General features: G+C 39.0%; 3 protein-coding genes across 7 annotated transcripts; 1 reads left to right on the top strand and 2 right to left on the bottom strand.

The window, feature by feature from the left end:
• Window positions 1-709: 709 nt before the first annotated feature.
• hsf2bp (heat shock transcription factor 2 binding protein) lies at window positions 710-8,692 on the bottom strand. 4 transcript variants are annotated; one of them, XM_088074419.1, is made up of 11 exons: window positions 8,431-8,549; window positions 7,459-7,566; window positions 6,406-6,523; window positions 5,780-5,915; window positions 5,287-5,390; window positions 4,312-4,461; window positions 3,689-3,833; window positions 3,301-3,418; window positions 2,732-2,835; window positions 1,955-2,154; window positions 710-1,026 (listed from the first exon to the last, which is right to left on the bottom strand). In XM_088074419.1, the coding sequence occupies exons 3-11, from the start codon at window positions 6,472-6,474 to the stop codon at window positions 991-993; spliced, it is 1,062 nt and encodes a 353-aa protein (XP_087930545.1). In that variant the 5' UTR covers window positions 6,475-6,523; window positions 7,459-7,566; window positions 8,431-8,549; the 3' UTR covers window positions 710-990. The 4 variants fall into 4 exon arrangements, with proteins under 4 accessions (XP_087930545.1, XP_087930544.1, XP_087930546.1 ...); XM_088074418.1 differs by lacking the exon at window positions 7,459-7,566 and having other exon boundaries at window positions 8,431-8,567; XM_088074420.1 differs by lacking the exons at window positions 6,406-6,523; window positions 7,459-7,566 and having other exon boundaries at window positions 8,431-8,568.
• Window positions 8,646-17,971, top strand: ankrd10a (ankyrin repeat domain 10a). Its single transcript, XM_042512959.2, has 6 exons — window positions 8,646-8,843; window positions 10,591-10,743; window positions 11,138-11,229; window positions 15,550-15,770; window positions 16,024-16,092; window positions 16,193-17,971. Exons 1-6 carry the CDS (start codon window positions 8,646-8,648, stop codon window positions 16,558-16,560), a joined length of 1,101 nt encoding a protein of 366 aa, XP_042368893.1. The 3' UTR covers window positions 16,561-17,971.
• ccdc14 (coiled-coil domain containing 14) lies at window positions 16,435-24,042 on the bottom strand. Of its 2 annotated transcripts, XM_042512957.2 has the most exons (13): window positions 23,794-24,042; window positions 22,547-22,605; window positions 22,346-22,421; window positions 21,929-22,001; window positions 21,560-21,661; window positions 20,958-21,329; window positions 20,734-20,866; window positions 20,153-20,238; window positions 19,745-19,888; window positions 19,213-19,315; window positions 18,479-19,006; window positions 16,739-16,816; window positions 16,435-16,574 (listed from the first exon to the last, which is right to left on the bottom strand). In XM_042512957.2, the coding sequence occupies exons 1-12, from the start codon at window positions 23,815-23,817 to the stop codon at window positions 16,759-16,761; spliced, it is 1,758 nt and encodes a 585-aa protein (XP_042368891.2). In that variant the 5' UTR covers window positions 23,818-24,042; the 3' UTR covers window positions 16,435-16,574; window positions 16,739-16,758. The 2 variants fall into 2 exon arrangements, with proteins under 2 accessions (XP_042368891.2, XP_042368892.2); XM_042512958.2 differs by lacking the exons at window positions 16,435-16,574; window positions 16,739-16,816 and having other exon boundaries at window positions 18,321-19,006.
• Between the last annotated feature and the right edge of the window lie 260 nt (window positions 24,043-24,302).

The following is a 24,302-nucleotide window of genomic DNA, read 5'->3' on the forward strand; positions in this document are numbered from 1 at the left end:
ATCACATCAAATAACCTTATATCCCAAACTCCTGTTTCACTCCAAAATACTGTAGCTAGATGCCCTTTAAATGTTTCGTCTGGATTTTAAGAACTATGACCTCCAGATTCTAATCAGCTCATTCTTTGGGCAAAATTTGAGGAAACTCCCAAAATGCCTTCTTGAGATATTGCCTTCATGAGAATGAAATGGATGTATTTTCACAATGACCTTTCACCACCAAATTCTAATCACAGGGTTCCCAAGGTCATGGAAAACCTGGAAAAGTAATGGAATTGCAAAACCACCAAAATCTAATCAGTTCATTTCTCATTCAACTCATTGATAAGTTGAGGATGTCTGTGCCAAATCTGAATAAAATTCCCTCAGTGAAATTTTGCATTCATGAGAAAAGGTCAGACAGACAACCACAAATCATAAATCTCCTAACCGAAACCATTAAACCAATTAACTAAATCTAACTTTAAAGGCAGAAGAGTGGTGGCAATTGTCTCATTTGGTAAAAACAAAAAACATGGCTATAAAACATATATACCAGAATTGATTAGTTTGGTGTTTTCAAGAGCATGGAGGAAAAAGAGCTCCACATGGATCATAAAGAAATAATGGATTACAGATGCACAACATAAATATCACGCAAATGTTGTTTAAATTTTAAAAAACTGTGTTAGGATCTTTGTATGAAAATGAAGAAGCAGTGCTCTGGAAGTGTACAAACTTTTTTTTTTTAATTTGTCTGTACTAAAGTGTATTCACACTAAGTTGGTAACAAACACTAACATAAAATGAGAACAAAGCTGAAGGTCCAACAGTGACCAGTGCGCATAAAAAAGCTATTTAACAATTTAACTATGGATATAAACAGCTGTTCATAACTCATAATTCATAACTCTGATGAGAACCTGTCACCTCTATATTTTCTCCTCACTTTAGACAAACACAGACAGGCGAAATAAACACAGAAGGGCGACTGGAGTGAGGATACTGAATTCACATTAGAGGCTGCTCTGTTTTACATCCTCGACCCTAGAAACACACAGACACGCTTCGTTTCATCATCGCTCCCATAATTTGCTGTCGAAAACATTCACAATAAACTGATAAAGTCCCCCTCCACCACTCTCTGACTGGCCATCTGGATATTCTCGCAAAATTAGCGGTTAGACAGTCCCAAATTGTCAATAGCCCATTGATAGTGTAAGTACAGAGGTGACATTTAGAGAAAAAATAAATAAAATGAGGGCACATTTTACTAAATTGAGCGCTCAAGAAGATATTGCATGGCCTCGAAATACCTTTCATCCCCTCATATTGATGAAATTACCTTGTTCTGGTTCAATACATGCTTTTGTTTTGCTCATTTTAACAAATGAATTTCCTCAGTTTGGTTAATTGGAGCATTCAAGATAAGTTTTTAACATTATATAACATTATGTAGCGGCATCTTCTTTACGCTGTTTTACACATTGTTGTAGGTGAATGATTAGATCGCCTTCCAGATCCTCACATTAAATCGCTGGAAGCTGATTTAGATACTATCATTAATTTATCGTTTACTTGATGCAATAGTCACTTTTTTATTCAATAGCTTCTATGTCATGTGACCCAGTGACTCCAAACCAATGGCAAATTGTTTAAGACACCGGATGAATGACAAACACCTCTTTTCAATTGATTTCAGTGCTTTTTGTATTTTATGTTAATATTTTTAGTAAAATTTCTGCATATTTTTTCAATAGCTCCCATGTCATGTGATGTTGTTACTCCACTATCAATGCTGATTTTTGAAAATTGAGACACCAGTTTTTCATTGGTTTTGGTGCTTCTTTTTGTCCTCTGTCTATTTTAGTAACTGATAATCTAACCTGTCCTGCAAGACAAGTGTTTCATCATAGCTTAGTTTGTAAATGTCTGTATTTAGATGCCAATCTCAACGCAGTTGTGAGTGTGTCACCTGTTGGAGGGTCTGCAGGTCTTCCAGGGTCTGCTGAGCTGCCACTCTCAGGCTGGGCTGCACACTGGAGGTGAGGCGACTGACACGAGCCTGGAGGTCTGGATCCAGCAGAGAGGAGCCCAACGGGAGCAACACCTCCTCCTCCAACAACAAAGACTGCAGGAGACGCAAAGAGTGGAGACACACCTCCCAGTCTCCATCTGTCAGACAGACATCAGAGGTAGAGGTGAGGCCGACACCTGGACAGGGGCAAAGTCTGTGAAGTTCCCATTCATAATAATGTCAGTTGAGGTAAAAAAAAAGTGTATTAGCACTTTTTGCCACAACTGCACTTATCAGCTTTGCACTGTTCCTTTTTCTGGGCTGCACATCCTGTTTACAGGGTTCCCACCCAGACTGGTGGAAATTTAAAAAATCCAACAATAATTTCTGTTTTTACAATTTCTGGCTGTGATAAATGATGTAATTTTGGTGATTTTTAAAGAAAACATGACTTCCAAACCTGTTAATAATAATAATAACAATACTTAATTTTAAAAAAAGCCAAAAAATTAAGTTTTTGATGAAAGCAGGCCAAAAAAATCTTAAATTAAATATCGCCCCCCCTTAAAAAAAAAGAAAATAAATCACCATTATATTTTTAAAGAAAACATGACTTCAAAACCCATTTTCTTCTTCTTCAAAAAAGAAAAAAAAATTGCCAAAATTATTTGTTTTCGAAAAAAAATCACAAGATGACCAATTTTTAACAGGAGTGAGACAGGTGTGTCCACTTACCGTCCAGCAGGGTCCAGATAAGAGGCAGGAGTCCTGGGTTCTCACTGATGCACTTCAGTCCTTTAACACTGATGCTCACGTTATACAGCGCCATCAACATCAACCTGCAGCAGAACACGACAACTGAAGCGCAGCACTGACACCTACTGACCTTGTAGATTGAGTCAGGCATGTTAATGTCTCGTCAATGTGCACATAAATGGTGGCTGGTCACTATGTAGTTCAAAAAGGGGCTGTGTTTCTGTGATGAGCTTTTGCTGTGAAGTTTGAACTTAAAGCAGTCAGGCCATTCAGTAAAGTAAAAGCCTGGTGAGACACTCAAATGTGAGTGCTCGAGTACCACCTCGGAGGTGAAGCAATGTACTGCTGTGGACAGGGGTCAATAACAAAATGTGTTTCGGCCACCTAATTTTGTATTGAAAAGCCTGTAATTCTGGGAGACACTCACTTGATTTGAAACCTCATACTAACTTCAGCTGAACTGTTCTTTGCTCTATGGCAAAGTAGGAATTATACGATGGAGAACATTATCAACAATGTGCTATGTACTCTACCACAGCTCCACATACACTTTGAGTTTGGGGAAGACACCGGGCTTCATCAGCTCCAAAAGCTTCATCAGAGTGTCCAGTAGGACGTGAGCCGAGCTGGACAGGAAGTTCCGGCCACAGGTTACTGCTGCTATGTCTGATACGTGGGAAATAAAGACAAGGCAGGTGACTGGGGGAGGGTACCTGCTCTGGAGTCACTGTGACACATTTTCAGTTTACATTGCATTCAGGTCCTGCCGGAGGAATTTCACAACTGACGACAATGTCTTAAAGTAGAGCTCAGTGCTATAAAACCTACTGATGTGCAGAGTATATTCTCACATGACCAAAAGAAAAGTGGTGCAAAATATTCATCTGAACTGTGTGTGTATACACCAGTGTTGGAGTACAGAAGCTGTGAACTCACTGGTTATGGTTCCAGCCAAAGCCAGCACAAACTGGTGCTCCTGGGAGTTGTGGTCCTCAGTTTGAGTTTTGGTCTCCTCATCCAGAGACCTGACGAAACTCTCCAGAGTCTGTGCAGCTACAGCCAGGAAGGACTGCAGCTTCCCCTACACACACACACACACACACACACACAAACACACACACACACACACACACACACACAAACACACACACACACACACACTTTGCTGTCAGATATACATTTATCTCAGCTGTTAACCCTGTGAAACCAGAGCACACTGCCTTGATTCCTCTCAAAAACCTGAAAATGAGACAACAAGCAACTTAACAAGATATGGTCCAAAAATTAGCAAGAAATTAGTCAACAGTTTCAAGAAGATTACCTAAAAATTTGCAACAACAACAAAAAAAACCCAAGAAAATGGACTGGAAAAAAACAGCATTAAAACATAATACCTGAAATACATAAATTTAAGAAAAATAAGAGCAAGTAAAAAGTAAAACAAACAAGAACTTGATATTTAAAAAAGCACATATATGCTATATATATATATATATATATATATATATAGATGGTTATGACACACACACGCACAAACACAGACTGTGGTAAGGACTCACATCAGCCAGCCAGCGTGTGACCGTGTCCTCACTGGCAGAGCAGCTCCACAGCAGACTGCAGGCTGCAGATCCCAGACCAGAGCAGAAGTCTGCCTGCTGCTGCAGCTCTGCTCCGCTCTTCCACAGCTGCTCACGTAACAGCAACTTTTCCTACACACACACAAAATTGGTAACACACAACAAACTGTCTTGATTTAACAAAATAATGGATAAGGTAAAGCCAGAAAACACCATGTACAGAGAGCATTGTATTTATTTTGATGCCAATTTTTAGAGAAAACATAGAGCCATGTTTTCTTTCCAAACTTCCCAAATAAGAGAGACAACACAGAATAATACAAAGGGACACGTATTTAAAATAAAGAACAAAAAGACAGTTTGCTGTTGTAATCAAAATTAAAGAAAAAACATGAACATCAGTTTTGTGAGTTAAGGAAAATATTGCCCAAATGTTATCTATAACAAAAAACATGACTGTTTTGTTTTTTGGCGGAGACGAGGGAAGAACAGAACTGAAAAATAAATGCTGTTTATTGGCTAGTTTTCTTTGTGATTTTGTGTTATCCCACTTCCTTTTCCATATGGCATTATTTGCATAAAATACTCTGAGCTTTGTACTGCCCTTCAGCAAAATTTTGGTGAAACAGCCAACAATTAGCCAGCAGACAGTGGATCCTCTGCTCTGTGCATCCCAAATAGAAACAAAATATGACTGTTGTTGGTTCCACTATACTGATCTGTGTGACATTCAGAGCATCTGGTAAATTATTTAGGAAAAATAGGTGTAACCACGTTTTGAGAAACCCACCCAAACAGTTCAATCCTATTTCCAATGTCTGAGCAGACTTTTCAACGATTGATTTCTGACATTTAAATACCTATTTAGGCCCTATTTTTGGGGTAATGAATTAAATGCCTTTTAAGACTTTTTAAGGATCTGCAGGAACCCTGTTGTACAGATATTATGTTGCTCACCTCTCTCTCTTTCTGACATTCAGTCTGCACTGCATCCAGTCGGGACTGAAGGTGGAGACACTCCTGTCCTAACTGCGCCTGCTCCTGCACAAACTGCTCCTTCACTACACACACACACACACACACACACACACACACACACACATTTTTGAAACAAATAAGATTGAAACTCTATTCAAACATGATTTCAGCATCCCACATGATGTGTCAGAAATTAGAAAATCCAACAATATTTTTTGTTTTCTTTAAAATAAATAAATAAAAATATTAAATTATAAATGCCAAAAAAATTCATTTTCAATTTTCAAGTATTACAAACTTTTTTCCTCAAAATAGTTACAAAAAAATCGCCAAAGTTGTTTGAGTTTTCTATAAAATAGGGGGAAAAAGGCCCAATTGTGAAATTCCATTACTTTTCTAGGTTTTTCATGACTGTGGGAACCCTGATATTAAAGTATTTTCTGCCTCAGGGTTAGGTTTAATGGAAGCGTACTTGTCTGAGCTGCTTGAGCTTTATGCAGCATTTCTATCAGGTCCCCCTTCAGCACTCTGGGCAGGAACTCCCTCAGCTGCATCACTTCTGTTGTCAGCTTCTCCAAATCTCTTTTTCTCACTCTGACAAAACCATCCTGAGAGACAAAGACAAACCTTAATGCATGGGTCTGAAAAGATGCTGAGATATCTGCTACAAAATAAATGATCAGCACACAGCACAGGGTGAACATGACGTGACAGATCATCTGGTTTTTCAAATTTTCAGGAATCCAAACACAAGTGAAAAGAATTCAAGAATCGTTTGGACTACAATTTATACTTAAATTTACAACAGTGAAGCTGTAACACATCAGCAGTTGTGCTTCACTGTTGATGAATTACATTTACATCTGTAGTTTAAATACTTGGATAAGGGGCCCACTTTGGAAAACTTTCACCCCCTGAGAATAATTCCTAATGGCTGGCCTGCTTGAGTGGCAGGATTTAAACTGGTAGGTGTTGGAGAAGAGACAAAAGAATAGAAAATGCATAAGAATCCAAGTATTTTGACCTTGACGGCAGTATGGTATAAAGGGTGAACCACAGATTTCTGGAATAGTGATTGGTCGTGTTGAGTAAAGTTACCTGTTGCCTTGCTGTTATTTTTGCACCATAACTCAGAGACAGAGATATCTTGTCTAATGACACTGACATCTTTGGTGGCGGTGCTTCTGATGTCCTCTTTGACTTCGGTCTGCTTAACCTGTGAGAGTGTTAATATTGTTGGTAGCATTAAGGGGTGAGATGGTAAGAAGACCCCACCTCCTTAATCCCCCCTCCCAACCAACATATGGCACTAAATCTACTCTACACACATGTATCGAGTGGCCATGCTTTAGTGAATTGTGACATTTATTCTAAATTGCTACGTCAGATTTATTCCACTAAAACTGTCAATAGAAAATAGTGATTAAAAAACTAAAATTAAGAAAAATAAAAACAAAGTAAAAACAAGAAACTGACATTTTAAAAAACACAGGTATGCACTGTTTCTCTCTCTCTCTCTCTCTCTCTCTCTCTCTCTCTCTATATATATATATATATATATATATATATATATACAGACAGTCTGTGTTGTTTTGGTAGTTTTTTTGCCATTTTTTATTATACTGCACTATTGTCAACACTAAAATTAGACCCTTAGTCCAACCCCTTGGGTTTGGTGACCCCCTCCAACACCCTGCCTCAAAAACATAATTTTGTTAGATTAGTTACTTTATAGTCAAATGTGTCTTTTTATAGCTTGTATACATATTGTAGTTGTACAATATTGTAGTTTCAACATCTTGCTAACGTCTTAGCTAACTAGCTGGCAATCATTAGCATTGCTAGCTAGCTAGAATTAGACATTTTTTAAACATTTTTGCAAGCTTGCAGGAGAAAGATATCCAGAATTAAAACAATTACCCTGCAGCACACTCTTTAAATCTTCTGAATAATCCATTAGTGGCTCAAATTTGGGATTTTAGTTTTTTCAATTAGCTAGAGAGCTGGTTTTCAGCTGGGGTACATCCTGACCCAATATTGGGGCATTATAACACAGTTAGTTATCACAAGTTTTATGCAGGAAAATAGCCCAGAGTTGTTTAGCCCATAAAGAATATTTTCAGTGATAATTATATAAATAATATCCCTTACTCGTGAGTATAAATAAAAGTTTTCCTCAGGCCTGTAGGTCATAAAGTGTCCGGTTTTGAAGCCAGACCGCACGACGCTGAAGTTGGTTTACGACTCGTTGTTCCAATTCTGCAGTTAAGGGAAATGTAATTTGCGTTATTTAACCACCGATTCGCAACTCTTTCCACCGCTCACTGTGGGGAAAGCGTGTTAGACGTTTTTAAGTAAAGCCTCAGCGTTGTCTGAAACCCACTTTCACATTTGTAAAACATTTATTCTAATTGTGAAAATGCAACAAAGGGAGATTTCAGTGTGGTTTTCACTTGACGACCACACTGAACCAGGTCCTGGTTAAAAAACACTAGACTTAGACTTGTCAAATCTGAGCTAGATTATTTCAGAGAGGCTAAATATTATTGAAAACACAATTTCAGATTTGTGAAACCTTTTTCTATGTGTAAAAATGCAGAAAGTGTCATGTCTGAAAAGGGGTAAGGAGTAAGTAAATACTTATCAAATCCTACCCCCTTTTTCCAATTTTTAAATATACATAAACGTACATATACATTCACACACACACACACACACACACACACACACACACACACGTATGCATACATAAACACACACACACACACACACACACACACACACACACACACACACACACACCATCATACATACAAACATACACTCACATATACGTACACATTCACACCTTAAAAACTGATAAATAGAAAGATAAAAATAAGTGAATAAATAAACAGATAAATAAAAATTGCAATCGTAATAATCAGAAATAAATAAGTAAAATACTCAAACTGTAAATAAGAGTTAAATGAAAGGTTAACAGTGCAAGTAACTACTTAATATTAAAATACAAAATATTTTAAATAATAAAACGATAGAGGGAGTAGTAAAAGTGTGAAACACACTAAAATGTATAAATAAATAGTCGACAGATAAATAAAGTTAAATTTAAAAACAGCTGACCTGAACTGCTGAATCGGAAGCGAACTTCAGCGGGTCCTGGCGTGGCTCCGCGTCCTCTCAGAGCAGACTGACTCCAGTCCGGGTTTTGTGACCCTCCAGCCGCTCTGAGGAGCTTATCTACTCTTCCTTTGTGATTTGAACCGTTTTTAGTCTTCTCTGTGGGACGGGGACCATCAACAAAAACCGCGTCTGTCCTCCACTCCCATAGCCTACTAATGTCTGAGAGACTAGCAGCGGACTTGTCCAGCGATGAGGTGTTCATCAGCCGGTTCCCGGTCCACAGAGCCTGCCGGGATGGAGATGTGGGAGCTCTGGTGTCCCTGCTACAGCAGCTCTCAGACCGGACTCCTCTGACCGCTGAGGACTCCTGCTACGGATGGACCCCCTTACACTGGGCTGCTCACTATGGACAGGTACTGTTAACGACAAGGGACTAGGTTAGCCGCATTAACAGCGAAATAAGTCTTCATTTAGGGCAAAGCTGTAATGTTCAGTATGTTATAGACATTCATCCTGTCTAACTGAATAGTTAGGATATACCCTACAGTAGTTAGTTAATTTAACTTAAGTGCAACTTGAATTTAATTGTTTTAATTCTATTTTTTCATCCATAACGTGGCGGCGAGTCGTTTTTAAACGATGATATTCAATGGAAACAACCCGAGGCACCCGCCGTTTTTCTAAAATGAGTGTTTACTGCCATGATTCAGTTGTGTCTGACTGTAACTGTACAATAAAGTTGTGTCAGGCGAAAAAATAAATAAATAACGTAACGGCGTGCTTCATCTTCATTGGCTCCAGTGCAGCCAATGAATGATCAGGCGCCAAAACAGCTCCGGAAAAGAACAGGAAACTTACCATAGACTTTTTTTTTCATAATATATAAATACATATGATTAATTAGTTAATCAATAATGATATCTTTATTTACAGTCTATGTTGTCTTTTTTTTTGCTACAGGAAGGGAATTAAACTGAAATGGCCAAATGATCTAATCGTTTTTTCCCGATTCAAAATTAATGAGTTTTAAATTAGTAATTGTTATAAGTATATTTAATATCTCTAGAAGTCAAAAAGGAGGGTATTTTTCTTTAACCTGAAGGTTTTTATTTATATTTGTATTATTTATGTATTTATTTATTTGTTGTGTTTATTTTGAAAATATTAAATGTACATGTATTCACCATGCCAATAAAGTTTAAAGAATTAGAAACACACACACACAAAGAGAATCTATCTATCTATCTATATCTATCTATATATATATTTATATGAATATGGATATATATCCTCATAAGTCATAAAATGTAGTAAAGTTGCCTACATGCATTTTCAGTGATTTTTGTTCAGTGGAGTCTTAATGCAGCTGCGGTGACGCATTTTCAGCCTGACAGGAACGATCATGTAGATTATTGATTAACATAGGACAGGAACGCCCAGCAAGTATCGACCTCTTTTTTTTCCTTTTTTTTGCCCAGTGACTTAACTGACCTCTGTATTTTCCTATTCATGGCATCCGTGGCTTTGCATTTGGTTGTTAGTGCGTTAAGTCACTTTTTTTGAACATTAAAGTCATTTTTCTCATTATTTGTGACTTTGATGAAGCAAGAAAAAGAAATCAAAAATTCCTCACGTTACATTAGTGTTTTGTTACGTTCACATAACACTGAAGAAGCCGTCTCGTGCTTTTTTTACACCAGCATCTCTCACCCCCGGGGCTCGACCCCATACAGGCTCACTGGATATTCAAATGAGCTGTGGGAGATTTTTTACAATGAAAGTGGCTCAGTGCACAGCAGGAGGCTCCTTTCAGTATCATTCAACAACAGTTCATCGACATGAGCCCCCACTGTGTGATGATTGACTTTTTTTCTTTGTGTACCAACAGATATTTTCAATACTCCCATTACTGCGCTTACTCGCACGCGTACACATACATTGTTATTAACATTACACAGTCACATTTTTTCTTCTTTTTTTCTTCTTAGTGATGATTAATAATATTGGCACACACACACACACACACACACACATATATATATATACACCACTGGGAGGGAATGCTTCTCCCCTCAGTGACTCCACCTCTCATGACATCTCGGTGTATTTTAAATCATGCAAAAGCAAAATCTCAAACTTACTGTGTTTCTGATCACACAGCTGGAGTGTGTGGTGCGCCTGGTGCAGATAGGTTGTGAGGTTAACGCAGTGACCAGCCGCTTCAACCAGACGCCGACACACACCGCGGCGTTTGGAGGACATCCTCAGTGTGTTGTGTGGTTGACTCAGGCTGGAGCCGACGTCAACAGACAGGTCAGTGTCCCGACACCATCCAGCAGCACTGAAACCACATGGAATATTGTTCCTGGTTATTGAATACATCATATAAATGTGAATGGATTAGTCACGTATATAACATTGGATCATCTATATAATACCATCACAAAAAGCATGCCTGTTCTCTCTTTCTCCTTGTATTCTGTTCCCTTTATTTTAAATAAGAGTGTACGGTTATCTGAGAAACTTCATCAAAGTTGCAGTGCAATCTTACACTTGTGCTCAATGCGTACTTTGTTACTTTCCACGTCTGGCAGTGACGGTGTAGTGACATGTAACGTAATGTGTTCACATATATTGTTTTTGTAGTAGACTTCATTATTACCTGTGTTTAAATGGATACCCCCAGAGTTTGACATTGTATCTTCAGGATTTTGTAGGTGAGGCTCCACTCCACAAGGCGGCTCGATCAGGTAGCTTGGAGTGTATCCAGGTCCTGTTGATAGCAGGTGCTAAACCACAGTAAGTACTCTGCAGTCTGACCTCTGGGCAGCACAGAAGCAGCTACACACCTCACATTTACTGTTTAGAGATACACTGAATACGTTTTTGTGAGAAGGACAACACCTGCTGAATGTACACCTGTGTATTCTCTGTTTTCAGTGTTTTGCTAACGTCACATCAGCTGTTTGGGAGGGAACTGAAAACAGTGGTTTAATTTAATCTCTCTTACAGTCATCAGTAAGGAATGTATGTCGGTCATTATACAAATGTAGCTTTAATCATCGAACTGTCTCACCACACTGACAGAACTTGTACAAAAATAAATACTGAAATTAATAATCTCAGTCACACAGCGAGATATTTCATTTTTCATTGGCCCTTCCCTTCCAAACCAGCTGATTTAAAGTGAAGTGATAATGTTATTTGTGTGTGTTGTATTTTCTTCAACAGCTGCATAAGTAAAATGAACTCATATGTTTTATGATAGAGACAGAAAATGAGAATGTTGGTCGTACAGGAAGCAGAAAAGCTCATGTGTCTCTATTTATAGCACACTGACCAAAACCCTTCATTGTTTCCACTATAGGACAAATATGGAAATTTATTGCATTTTATGATTTATGTATGCCGCATAATGTTTCACCTTAATCTTTAACATGCATTATGTCATGGAAACTGAGAGGGTGAGACTGACATCAGTTCTGTGTCTGATTATTTTGTGCAATTTTATATTAAAAAAGTGGTTTGTTAAGTAATTTCTCAAGTATTTAAAATTAGAAAACAAGACATATTAATGTGTAATGTATGTGTTTTTATTTGGAGCCCTTGTACAGCTGTTAAAAATATAGTAAAAGTAAATACCAGTGAATGTGAGATCTGTGGCTCCTCACCAACTTTCTCATTTAACAGCTAAACAGTTCACCTAAATAGGTTTTTAAAAACATTTGGGGCAAGAAATAGGAAAATGCAGTAATAGGATCTTGATAAATATTTTAAATTTTACTTGATTTGGTTGAACAAACATTTTATGACTACAGCTGAACCATGGACACAGCTTTTGACTAGCTGGTGAACAGTGAAAAATGTAGCTGCTAAAGAGACAGATATTTTCCACAGAAGCAGGTGGAGACTAAAACAGAGTTAAAAAAAACACAATATTGGAGTTAAATTCATAAGGTGAATACAAACAAGACTACAGATGAATGCTAATTTTGCTCTGTGTCTACTGAATGTGTAAATATACAACTTTCACCATATCAACCTCTTTATACAGGGTTCCCGTGGAACCTTAAAAAGTCTTAAAAGGCATTGAATTAATTGATCTAAAAATAAGGCAGTAATTGGCATTAAAATGTCTTAAATCAATCTTTTGAAAGTCTTAAATGCTAAGACATGGGACATAGGATATTATGAATGTATTTTTTTCTTATGGTGCATTGCAAAATCTCAAAAATAATTTAATAATAATAATATAATTTAATAATATAATAATTTAATATATATATATCTAGTAATTTAGCAGAAGCCTCGCGCATTAATGTCACACATCAGAATGGACGAACCAACAACAGTCCTGTACATTTACCACAGCTACACAAATGACAAACTAACTAGTTTTTCTTTCATAGGAATATAATATGTTTTTCCATGTGCTCCACTTTTAATATTATTTGAAGTCGGTCATTTAACTTTTTAACTTTTTAACTTGAATAAAAAGGTAATCTTTTTTATGCTTTTATAAACATTTGGGCACAATTGTCCCAAATCCTTGGGTAATTTTGTCAGATCATGTGTTTCTTCCGTCAGTATCGGTATATAAATGTCTTAAAAAATCTGAAACCTAACTTAACTTAAGCTGTAGGAACCTTGCATATAAGTTGGTACGGTTTTCTGCTGCCACCAAGAGGCCAGAGAATCAGTGATTGCAGCTTTAATATTTAGTTACGGCATACAATCTGTGTTGGATCTGACTTCAAGAGAAATCAAATAATTTGTGGTTGATTTAAACATGGAATCAGTGTCAGTTAATAGGCATCATGAGCTTTTCAGCCTCAGGGAATTGTAGTTTCATTGAGGAAGGTGGTTAGAAACTCATCATACCTTTTAATACGTTTTAATTTTTAAACTGTTTGATTTGTCCTAACATGTTAACATTTTGATATAAATATTTAGATTTGCTTTTTGGATCATTTGCTTTATGATGTAAAGAAAGGATAACCATGAGCTTCATTTTCAAACTGCAAACACCCTGCACGTTCTGATGTTTTACAGCGATTGAATTTGAACACGATTTTCTTGAGTAAAGAGGGAGCAATCCAAATAGGCACTGCAGAATCTGCCACATGTGCGTCAGCGAGAATCTTACAGTTGTTCGCTTCCTACACTTTCTGCTGCTGGCAAACTGGCGAGGTATTTCCTGCAGTGATTGGTTTCAAGTTTCAGAAAGCACTGATGATAATAGACATGTCTTGACCTGCATGCTTACTGTGCTAACAAACTGTGAGCTTATTGGACACGCCTCATGAGATAGTGTAGAAATGACAGGAAGCTGGAGGATTATTGTGCCGTAGTGGAGGGAAAGAAGCAGAGTAGACGATGACGTGTGAAAAGTCAAAGAGCGTCATGAAAAGATTAAAATGAAATGCCTCTTTTGATAGGTTCATTACCATCCATCTAATCATTAAAACGTTAAACATTAAAACATACTTTGTTTGGCGAGTGTAAAAAATAATCTTAACTCAAAGGTCCACTTACGAGCTTTTCTTTGCTTTCATCCTCATCTCACAGTCTGAGCTGGATCAGGTGGTCACGTTATATGGAGCGAATCACACTGAAAAGTCTTCGGCATTGAATTCACTAATCTAAAAATAAGGCCTCAATAGGTCTTAAATGACTTACATTAATCTCTGAAGAGTCTTAAAAGTGCTCATTCATGGGGAGTAGTATTTTCTGAATTCTTTTTTTCTAACATTGCATTGTAAAATCTCAAAATAATTTGTAACATCAAATATAAATTGTAAAATCAAATTCTTCAATTTTGGTTATTTGAAAATTAGTCTTAAACTAAATTCTAAGTGGCAGTAAAAAAAATCCTCTAACAGTTGGCCTGTGATGCTCAATAAGTAATTAAAACTTGGAAGATTTCATTCAAATAAAACTTTGTTGTCTGGTATTGAGTAAGATAAATAATATATCACTTGAATTATTTCAGAACCTAATAAGGAGACATTTCATTTTATCTGAATAAGGTAGAGCCAGGATTCATCCACTAACATTTTAGTTAACAGGACTGTGTTGTTTAAACTGTAGATTCATCTCAAAAGTGCTTTATTGTTCATGTTTTGTACCAGAGGATAGCTGTCCTGTTTTATCGTTTTTCCTTAATCAATTTATTTTTATTTGAAATTGTAACATTTAGTGTAATCTTGACACAAATCTGGCCTCATTCTTTAACATATAATTTTAACAGCTGAACAATAATCTTGTTTCATTAAGCAGAATGAATGTGTTGCAGGGAGAGATTGTCAAAACCAAAACCAGAGTTCCTGCAGGTCCTTAAAAAGTCTTATAAGGCATTGAATTCAGTAATCTAAAACTAAGTCCTTGATTGGTATTAAAATTACTTAAATTGAACATTTAAATGTCCTAAAAATGCTCAGACATGGGAAGTATGTTCTTGTCTGATGCTGCTTTGTATAATCTTAAAATAAATTATTTTTTGTGACATTATTTGATAAATTCTTCTTCTTACATTTGTCATCATGGGAATCCAAGTGTAGGAATCTCACACGCAGAGTGAGAAAACACAAAATCGCCAAGAAAACTAATGTTTCCCACTTCTGTTGGTAAGCCCAGTATACTTTAATTATAATATAATATGTTCATTACCTTTCATGTGATAACCTCTAAAAAGAGTTGTTTTTCAGCATATTAAGTAAATTATTGTCCAGTATTTTTCACTGGACAAAAAAACATGTTTTGTGTATCAATAAACATTTGGGCTAATAACATTGTATTCCAATTTTGGTTATTAGAAAATTGGTCTTAAACTTAAATCCAAGTGGCATTAAAAAGTCTTTAAAAGTGTCATATCTATTTTATTTTGAGCTGCAGGAACCCTGAGGACACATTTTGGAAAAGTAGAGGTTTTGTCAGCTGTTCTGACGCCTGTTGATGGGTCATGATTATCTCTCCCTGCAAAGTCTTCTTACGACTAGATTCATATTTAAAGCTCAGCTAGTCAGTGATGAGTGCAGGACGCAGTCAGCCTGTCAGAGGTGATACTCTGTAATGTCCAACAGGAAGGAGTGTGTCTCACATGTCCCTCTTCTTGCTCAGTTTAAGGAACGCCAGTGGACAGACAGCAGCGGACCTGGCTCACGCTCACGGCTTCCTCGACTGTTTCTACTTCATCTCCAAAACCAAGAAGCACCTGCAGCAGCTCGGTGGGCTCCATGTGAACGGAGACAGTGTCCCGTGTGGCCAGAGCCTGCTCAGCAGAAAGAGGCTGCTGACAGCCGTGGACGCTGGACACATGAAGAGAGCCAGGGGAGCTGATGGTAAGACATGTTGGCTTTCTCGAAGCATGTTTAAATCAAAATGATATTTAAATTGAAAATAATCTTTTATTTTGAAAATGTTTTTGGTTTTTTTATATTTCAAGATCGAAACCTGAACTTTGTTTAGTATTTAAATCTATACAAAACTTTAAGCAGCGGACCACAGTTCAAATCGTGAACACAAATGTGATTAAAACATGCACGACAAGCTGACGTCCGCTCTCCTCTCTGCCGTCACCGTGTCCTGCTGCAGGTGTGCTGGTGCAGATGCAGAGCAGCGAAGGTGAGGAGCTGGAGAACATGAACGTGGAGCTCAACTCAGGTGGGACTGTGATTGTGATGTAGATTATTTTCTGATTTAACAAATATTATTAAATAATTAAGTTGCATGAACTGAAGAGACCTTGTTTTTTATATTAAAGATGAGGACACCAAAGCCGTCACCAATGGCCATCATCACACTCTGCCTTACACAGACCACGATGACCCCGAGCCACCAAAAACTGTCCCCTCACCTCTGACCTCTCCAGCCAATCAGCAGGCAGCTCGGCCCTCTTCCTCTGACATGTGCGGCTCCCTGCACCTGACGGGCAGTCCCAGCAGCTGTGTGTCCCACCGGCCGGCCTGGTGGGGGCTGATGGGAGCGGACTGCGGGGACTTCTTGCATTACGGACACTACCACGGCTTCGGAGACACGGCGGAGGAGCTGTGTGACAGCAGCAGCCTCGACCACAGCAGCAGCATCCAGGCTGAGCACAGATACAAGATCCAGCTGTACCACCACTCATGAAGACACGGGTCCGCCTGCACAGACAGCGTCCCGGAGACAGGTTACAGCTGCTTTCTCCACATACATTAGAGAATGCTCTCACATTTTTAGAAATAATCATTTGCCACCAATACCAGAGTCACTACTACAGACACAGGACACATCTAACCTAAATATTCCTGACTCAATGCCCACTTACTAGCATTTTTCATCGTTTTTTTAGTGCTTGGTCTTCATCAGTGGATGGAGCAGGCCTCCTGTCAGTGTACAGCGGCCCCTGGCAAAGCACAAAAAGAGAAAGAAATCTGTGCCCAAACAACTCAAAGTTTAACTAGTCTAATTAACATATTGTATTCCAATATTATCAGCAGGGTTCCCACAGCTTAGATTAATTAATTTATTGTTTTTAAGAAGGGTTTGACAAGCGTGTTTTCTTTTTTTAAAATTTGAGCAATTTTTTCTTTTTTAAAAATATATTTGGCTTTTTTTTTTTATCAAAAACTGGAGAAAAGAAATCGAACACTTCAAGAAAACGGGTTTGGAAGGCATGTTTTCTATAAATATCACCAAATATGACACCATTTATCACAGCTAGAAAATGTATACGCAGAAATGAGCGTTGGATTTTCCAATTTTTGACAGTCCACAAACACATTATTGGGCATGCTGAAATTAGGTTTAAGTTTGAATCTTACACGTTTGAAAAATGCCAGGCAAATGGGGTAAGAAAAAAATGGGGGTCCTTGAAAAGTCATGGGAATGTTTTGTGCGTGAAAAAGTGTGGGAAACCTGATATTTGTGACTGACTGGCTCTGGTGCTTTTAACAGGTTTTCTGGCCTGACTGAATTCTTCACTCAGCAGCCTCCATCATGTCTCCGTGATGGAGAAACTGTTTTCTTGTCCTTTTGCCTAACTTTTACTGTTCTGAACTGTGTCGCCCACCTAAAGAACCCACATTTCCTCCAGTGTTTTCCTGCATTTACAGCATAGATCTTTCTGTCTGCTCCTTCTGGCTGGTTTGCACTGTTAAGGGCTGTCTGGTTGGATGATGTGGTGTTTTGTGTGTCTGTGTCGGTCCTCTCTGGATGTGGCCTGATCTGCCGTCCTTCAGCGGCAAGGAACAACTGCACACACACTCCTTGCTGGCCTTGAATACCAAAGGGAAAATGTTTGTAGTTGATAGCGTTTTTGTTGCTTTTCACTTGAAATCGTGTATTTATCTTGTAGAGCAGATGAATGTGTTTATCCAGAGCTGTACTGTAATTTTATAGTGTTGGGGAATCTTTGGGGTTACTGTAAACATGTAAACAGCATTCTGATGCCTGTTTTTATAAACACTATTTCAGCTGCAGCTTCTGACAGCTGTTTTTTATACTTGGTCTGGTTTTGCCTCTTTTTGCTAATAAAAAATGTTTTGCAGTTTCATAAAAATGTTGCAGTGGGATGAGTGATTTTTTTTTCATCAGTTTTTTTATTAGTTGAAATATGAGTATGTTTTAATTTTAGTATGTTGAGTTAAAAAAAATCCTTTTAAAGCTGTATTGATAGATATTCATCATGGACTAGTAACTCAGGTTGAGTTATTTTCCTATAAATATAGCCTAGTAACATAGTTTTGGGTTGGTTTTTTTTACATTTCAATAAATAAATATATATATATATGCTCAAAATGAATAAGGTCTCGGTCTTTGGCTGTTTGCCTGCACAGAGGCATAAAAAGAGGATTTAAAGTTTTGAGTTAAAGATTTAAAGTGGGAACAAACCAGCCTGTTACTAAACATAACTTATAACATAACATAACTTTATTTCCAATCTGTTATTTCACTTATTAAAATGATCAAAAATGGCAAACTGCAGAATACAGTGAAGGGTTTACAATACAACACATTTCATAAAAACATCAAAACTGAAAAGTGAAGCGAGGCGTGTATGTCTCACCTCCCCAGATCAAGCTTAATAGTCTTCTGCAGACTGGCTATGCTGGCGTCCAAAGCTGCGAGGCCGTCTCTGAACGCCTCCTCGTCTCTGGTGTCAAAGGTCGACCCTGACCTCATGCTCCAGTCAGACAACACAGACTCCACATCACACTGGGACACTGAGGAGTTCAAGAGACGCCTGCGCTCCGTCTCCTGCCTCAGCAACTGGACCTGGTTGAGATGAGAATTTTGGAGACAGGCTGACGTCTTGTCCCCTCGCTGAGATGTGACATCAGGTGGTAATAATGTGTCTCTCAGCTGGACTGAGGTCTCCTGCTCTGGTGTGTGTCCCTCTCTCTCTGCAGCCACACGCACATGCTCGATGTGTGTTTGTTCCAGCTGACCCAGAGACAGGAGGAAGTGGGCGATGCGCTCAGTGGGGGGCTCTGCCGCATCCTGTCTCTGCTGCTGCTGTTTTGTTGGCAGTTGGTCTGACACTGAGCTGTCAATCATGGTGGGACAACCTGAGGAATCCTGACTCTGGAGAATCCTGAAACAGACGGAGAGGGACGGAAATGGGGCTATTAAAGCTTTAGCACTCTCATTCTGATAAAGAACTGCAGAGAACAACCTCCCTCACGCACACACACACGCACACACACACACACACACACACACACACACACACACACACACACACACACACACACACACACACACACACACATTTACATGGAAACACACCCACAGGCCTACCTATTAAGTTTTCCAATCTCTTCCAATCTTTGCTGGGCGAGTGAGGCCAACTCACTCTTTTCTCGCTCACTGTCCAGCAACCTGGTTCTGGTGGCCTCCAGATCTACACACAGAGACACACACACACACACACACACACACACACACACACACACACACACATATTTAATCATGATTAATTGCATCTTTTAATCACATTTTCAATTCCATTATTTGACATTACAAAATTATTAAATCCATTATGAAAACGTAAAGCAATTCCTACCAGATTGTGTTGATTAGAAAGCAAATGTAAAAACTGCGTGGGACTAGCATAAAGTGGGCATGTCTGTAAAATAAAGAGTCATGGGTACCCAAAGAGCCCACACCTCAACGCCAACGTCCTCTGTACCCCCGTTGAGAAACACTAGTCTAAAGCTACCATGGAGCCAGAATGATACAATAGCCAGCTCATACCATCAGCACAAAAACACCACATGTATCATATCTTGTGGGATCAAACAGTTGATCACAGATGTCAGTGAGTCCGAACCTGCTCTGATGAGCGTATTCTCCGCCTCTCTGTCTGTCAGCTGGCTCCGTGTGTCCTTCAGGGCTTTCCGTAGCTCTGTGAGGTCATCTTGGAGCTCCTGCAGTCGGGACTGAGCGGTAGTGAGCTCCTCCTGCAGAGTCAACACTGGAGAGCGAGATAGACATCAAACTATTCCCATTACAGTACACAACTCGATTACTTGGGTCAAAGTATAGATTCTCCTGGTTAAATATTACTCCTATTCAAGTAAAAGTTCCTCAGTCAAATTATTACTTGAGTTAAAGTACTAGAGTATTAGCTGTTAAAAATACTTTAGTTTTCAAATACTTACAGTCCACCACTTCACACATCCCTTTAGTCCTGAATGTGAACGACAGAATATAAACACACAATCGAAAAAGGGTTTACCTTGTGAGTTACAGAGCGTCTCCATGTTCTGTTGCCTCTCTGCTTTCTCCCTCTCCTTCAACTGCTGATTCAGAGTCCGCACACGCCTGGGACGCACACACACGCGCGCGCGCACGCACGCACGCACGCACGCACGCACGCACGCACGCACACACACACACACACACACTCTCTGACTGATGTGCTTGAGCTTTTTGTATGTTTGTATTGTCTGTCCTCCTCTGGGTCTCCATGGTGAGCAGGAGGTTATGTGTTTTGGAGATAAGAGTGCTGCAGCTAAAAAAATTGTGGGAATATCAACAAAAATGGTCATATAATGTTGCTTTGCACAAACTGTTTGACTTTTAATCAACCGAGCCTCGTCATGAATGGCTCTGCTCACCGTCCGAGGCCGGTTATCCGGGGCCGGTTATCCGGGGCCAACCAAAGATCGGCTATGGTATTGTTACATCTCTGTGGGATTCTGACTCAGAGGCATTCAGTCATAATCCCACAGATGAAGTGAGAGTTCAGTAAAGTACCGTGCATGTGTGTGTGTGTGTGTGCATGTGTTTGTGCGTGTGTGTGTGTGTGTGTGTTACCTGCGGAGCTGAGTGTTCTGGCTCTGTAGTGATGATAGTTCGGGTTCAGTCTGAATGTTTGAAATACCAACATTCATCTGTGGTGACGACAGAGTGTGCTCCAAACGACTGAGTAACCTCTCTGCTACACTGCCTGCACACGCACACACACACACACACACGCACAATGGGTTAATATAAAAGATAATGAAAACTGCAAAAAAAGGTTTTTTCTATGCGGTTACCTTGTCCAGTAATGAGAGACTTGAGTTCTCCTAGCAGATACTGAACTGTCTCCACTTTGACGTCCTCTGATTCGACACCGCAGTGTGTGTCTGCGGCAGTGTTTTGGACACTGATGTCTCTGACAGGAACAAACTTCTCCTCTGCCTGGCCGTGTGTGTGTGGAGCGTCGGGAGCAGCCTGGCACTCAGTCAGAGGGACGGGCAGCTGGAGGGAGTCAGGGGTAGGTTGAGGTTGAGAGACGACAGTTTGGGGTGGGGGAGTGTTTGGGGGGAGGTGCCGCAGTGTTTGGCGGGGTGACGGAGAGAGGCGAGCCTGTCGCAGGGTGGCCGGTTGTTTCCGAGGTGATTGGAGCTTCACTCCTGAGTGTGCAGCTGCAACACGAGATTGATGAGTTGTTATTGCATCAATTTGTAGCTTGTGAAAATGAGAGGTTTTTCTCTTATTTGCTAAGTGTGCTCCCGTACGAACAAAATAAGAGATAATTCTGCATATGAGTAAAAATAAGAGAAGATTTGATGGTATATCATTTCTTGCATCGAGGCCCATTATCAAACAAATGCACATAAAACTCACATATACACACTCACAAACACACACTTACCTATCTTTGGAGTTAGTTTCTTTATACTCTTCCTCCTCAGTGGAGCAGATGGTGTTGATTTAGCTGCTCCACCCTTCACTGCTTTGGGAAGGACTGGTGAGGCTTTTACATACACACACACACACACACACACACACACACACACACACACACACACACACACACACACACACGTGTACATCAGTATGATAGAGTAGAATTTTTTTTTCATAAATAAATCATACCAGACAGTCACTATAAAAATGGAAGCTGGCTTGAAACTGGAGTTGAAAATAAATGTCTGTTTGTCCAACCAACAGTCTGAACCCTGGAAATATAATAATATAAAACAGATATAAAGCGGCCATTATGTGAGGAGACTCATCTGACCTGCCCTGTCAGCCTGCAGGATGTCACTGAGCAGTGCAGCGCAGCGGTCCAGACCCTTATGGAGAGAAGTGACCTGAAGAACACAGAGCATAGCTGTGAGACACTAAAATATGTTTCTGAAACATTTCAGATAAGAAACAGGCAGTGCAGCGACAGAATCTTGATTCATATTTGATCTGCAAGCAGTGATTTACATGATTGACAGCTATGTGGAAAATCTGGATAAATCATGGAGCTTCACAAGTCATAAATTTTCCATAAAGTTGTTTTTAGACAAATTTTCAGTTTTCTGCTAAATGACACTTTGATTCATGTCACTTCCTTGTGTACTGCCTACATGCTAATCCACGTCATTATCCTGTTCAAACCGTCCTCTCGTGCGTTAAGTACTGACTGTAAGTCAGCTGTCTTCATTACCTGGTCTTCAGAGTCAGTGGAGTACAGAGAGTAGGCTGGCTCAGGGTGGGCTGCTGCTCCTGGATTTGGAGTCACTCTAACAACACAAGTGAGAGGAGCAGAGAACAGCATGAGAATGAGGGAGTGCAGACGGGAACATACAGTATACAGAAGAAGTGTTTACAATAAAAAGTAATAAGTAAATGGGGCGAGGGCGCTGACCGTCTCCTGGTCGGCTGCACTTTGCCTGCTGCTCCCGTCAGCCTCCCTGATGTCACCACCTGCCAAAAAAACCCCCTACATTTCAAACAGCTGTAATACTGAAGCATCTGAACATTCGTAGATCTTTTCTGCGAGGCAATTATGTCCACATGTCCATCAATATGCAAGCTACCTGAGCTACTAAGAACCGCAGACATCAAACCTTCAACACTTTTAAAGTGTGATGACTGCTATGACTAGGAATGATCACCTTTTACAAATACACATTTCAAATTGTTAATGCTTGGGTAAATCATCATATAAGCTGAAGCACAAAACATTTTTACGATGGAACGCTAGAGATTATTTAGAAATATCAGTGGGAAGAGTAACTCCAATAGATCATTAGCATCAAGTTTAAAGCAATGTCATGGAGTCAGTGTTGGATAAAGTATTCAGATCCTTAACGTAAGTAAAAGTATTAAAAGCACACAGTGAAAATACTCTGTGTTAAGTGAAACTTCTGCATTGAAAATGTTAACTGGGTTAAAGTAAGTTAGAATAATAATAGATAATATAATTAAAGTATGAAAATTAAAAGTACACAATGCAGAAAAACCTTAAATATAAGAAAAACCCCCTCAAAATTATGAAAATATAAAAAAAAATAGAAAAAAATGAAAACACCACAAAATAAAAAAAACAACAAAATTTAGAGAAAAAACAACCCCCCCAAACCCAACATAACAAAACATAATAAAGAGAAAATAATTAAAATTATAAAAAGAGGAAAAACAAAAATATTTCTAAAAAAAACGACACCAAAAGCATACGTTTATTAAAAAAGCTGGTAATTGATTTTCTGCCAGTGGACTGATTAATCAAATAATCATTGCAGCTTTACATGTATAAACTCGTGTAATTTATTACAAACAGCATAACTTTTTTATTTCTTCAAATATTTTTATGCAAAAATCTTGATTTGTAAAGTAACTATAGCTATCAGAAAAATGAAGTGAAGTGAAAAGTGAATTGCCATCTGAAATTTAGTGGAGTAAAAGTATAAAGTGACATGGTGCAGTTTTTGAGTAAACGTACTTATTTACATTTCACCACTGTATAAAGTTTGTTATCTCACTGACAAATTACATCCAAGCTATGAAGTGTCTCATGTATCCACAAAGACAGCAACTGTCGTCCAAAATAGTCTGTCCTCGTGTCTTTTTCCAGCTGCCAGTAACATCAGGTGTGTCTGTAGTTTGTCTTACCTTGCTCTTAGCTGCTCCTTTCATAGTGGCGATAGTTACCGCACTGAGCTCGATTATTCAGCCTGCCGGGTTAAAACTGATTTTTCAGTGCTGTCAAGTCGAGTAGATATGTTACTGACTATTCAATATTCTATAAATAGACCAAAGCTGTTAAGTTTGGTTAATTTTTTCCATGCATGGCTTCATTTGGTCGATTTGTTCCCCTTCCTCCTCGATTTGATTTCCAAAACTTCCGGTTGAAACAAAAGTTTGAAACGCACATTTGACCAATCAGAGAGCGACCTTCCGGTAGTGGGCGGGGCTACAGGCTCAGGAAAACATTGTGGATTTTATTTTTACAATATACAGATTTACACGCTGTGTTAAAACTAAATTACTTTACATCGATCACTTTCGCTTTCCCCGGTACCTTCATTTGTCCAACTATAATAATTATCACAGTTGCCATGTGCTACCATGATTGTATTATAGAAAGGTCACAGGGCAGAAAAGTGGCAGACGCAGAAAAC

Source organism: Plectropomus leopardus, chromosome 24 (genome assembly GCF_026936395.1).
Source record: "Plectropomus leopardus strain MGB_pleo_1.0 chromosome 24, ASM2693639v1, whole genome shotgun sequence".
Classification (NCBI taxonomy): Eukaryota; Metazoa; Chordata; class Actinopteri; order Perciformes; family Serranidae; genus Plectropomus; species Plectropomus leopardus.

Excerpts from the sequence above, each read along its gene's own strand:
- ccdc14 (XM_042512957.2), bottom strand. The coding sequence starts at position 23,817 with ATGAAAGGAGCAGCTAAGAGCAAG. Across the intron at positions 22,606-23,793 it reads AAGGAGCAGCTAAGAGCAAG|GTGGTGACATCAGGGAGGCT; the intron begins GTAAGACAAACT and ends TTTTTTTGGCAG. Across the intron at positions 19,889-20,152 it reads GACGCTCTGTAACTCACAAG|TGTTGACTCTGCAGGAGGAG; the intron begins GTAAACCCTTTT and ends CTCGCTCTCCAG.
- ankrd10a (XM_042512959.2), top strand. The coding sequence starts at position 8,646 with ATGTCTGAGAGACTAGCAGCGGACTTGTCCAGCGATGAGGTGTTCATC. Across the intron at positions 8,844-10,590 it reads GGGCTGCTCACTATGGACAG|CTGGAGTGTGTGGTGCGCCT; the intron begins GTACTGTTAACG and ends CTGATCACACAG. Across the intron at positions 16,093-16,192 it reads GAACGTGGAGCTCAACTCAG|ATGAGGACACCAAAGCCGTC; the intron begins GTGGGACTGTGA and ends TTTATATTAAAG.
- hsf2bp (XM_088074417.1), bottom strand. The coding sequence starts at position 8,692 with ATGAACACCTCATCGCTGGACAAGTCCGCTGCTAGTCTCTCAGACATT. Across the intron at positions 4,462-5,286 it reads AATGTCAGAAAGAGAGAGAG|GAAAAGTTGCTGTTACGTGA; the intron begins GTGAGCAACATA and ends GTGTGTGTGTAG. Across the intron at positions 2,155-2,731 it reads TATCTGGACCCTGCTGGACG|ATGGAGACTGGGAGGTGTGT; the intron begins GTAAGTGGACAC and ends TCTGTCTGACAG.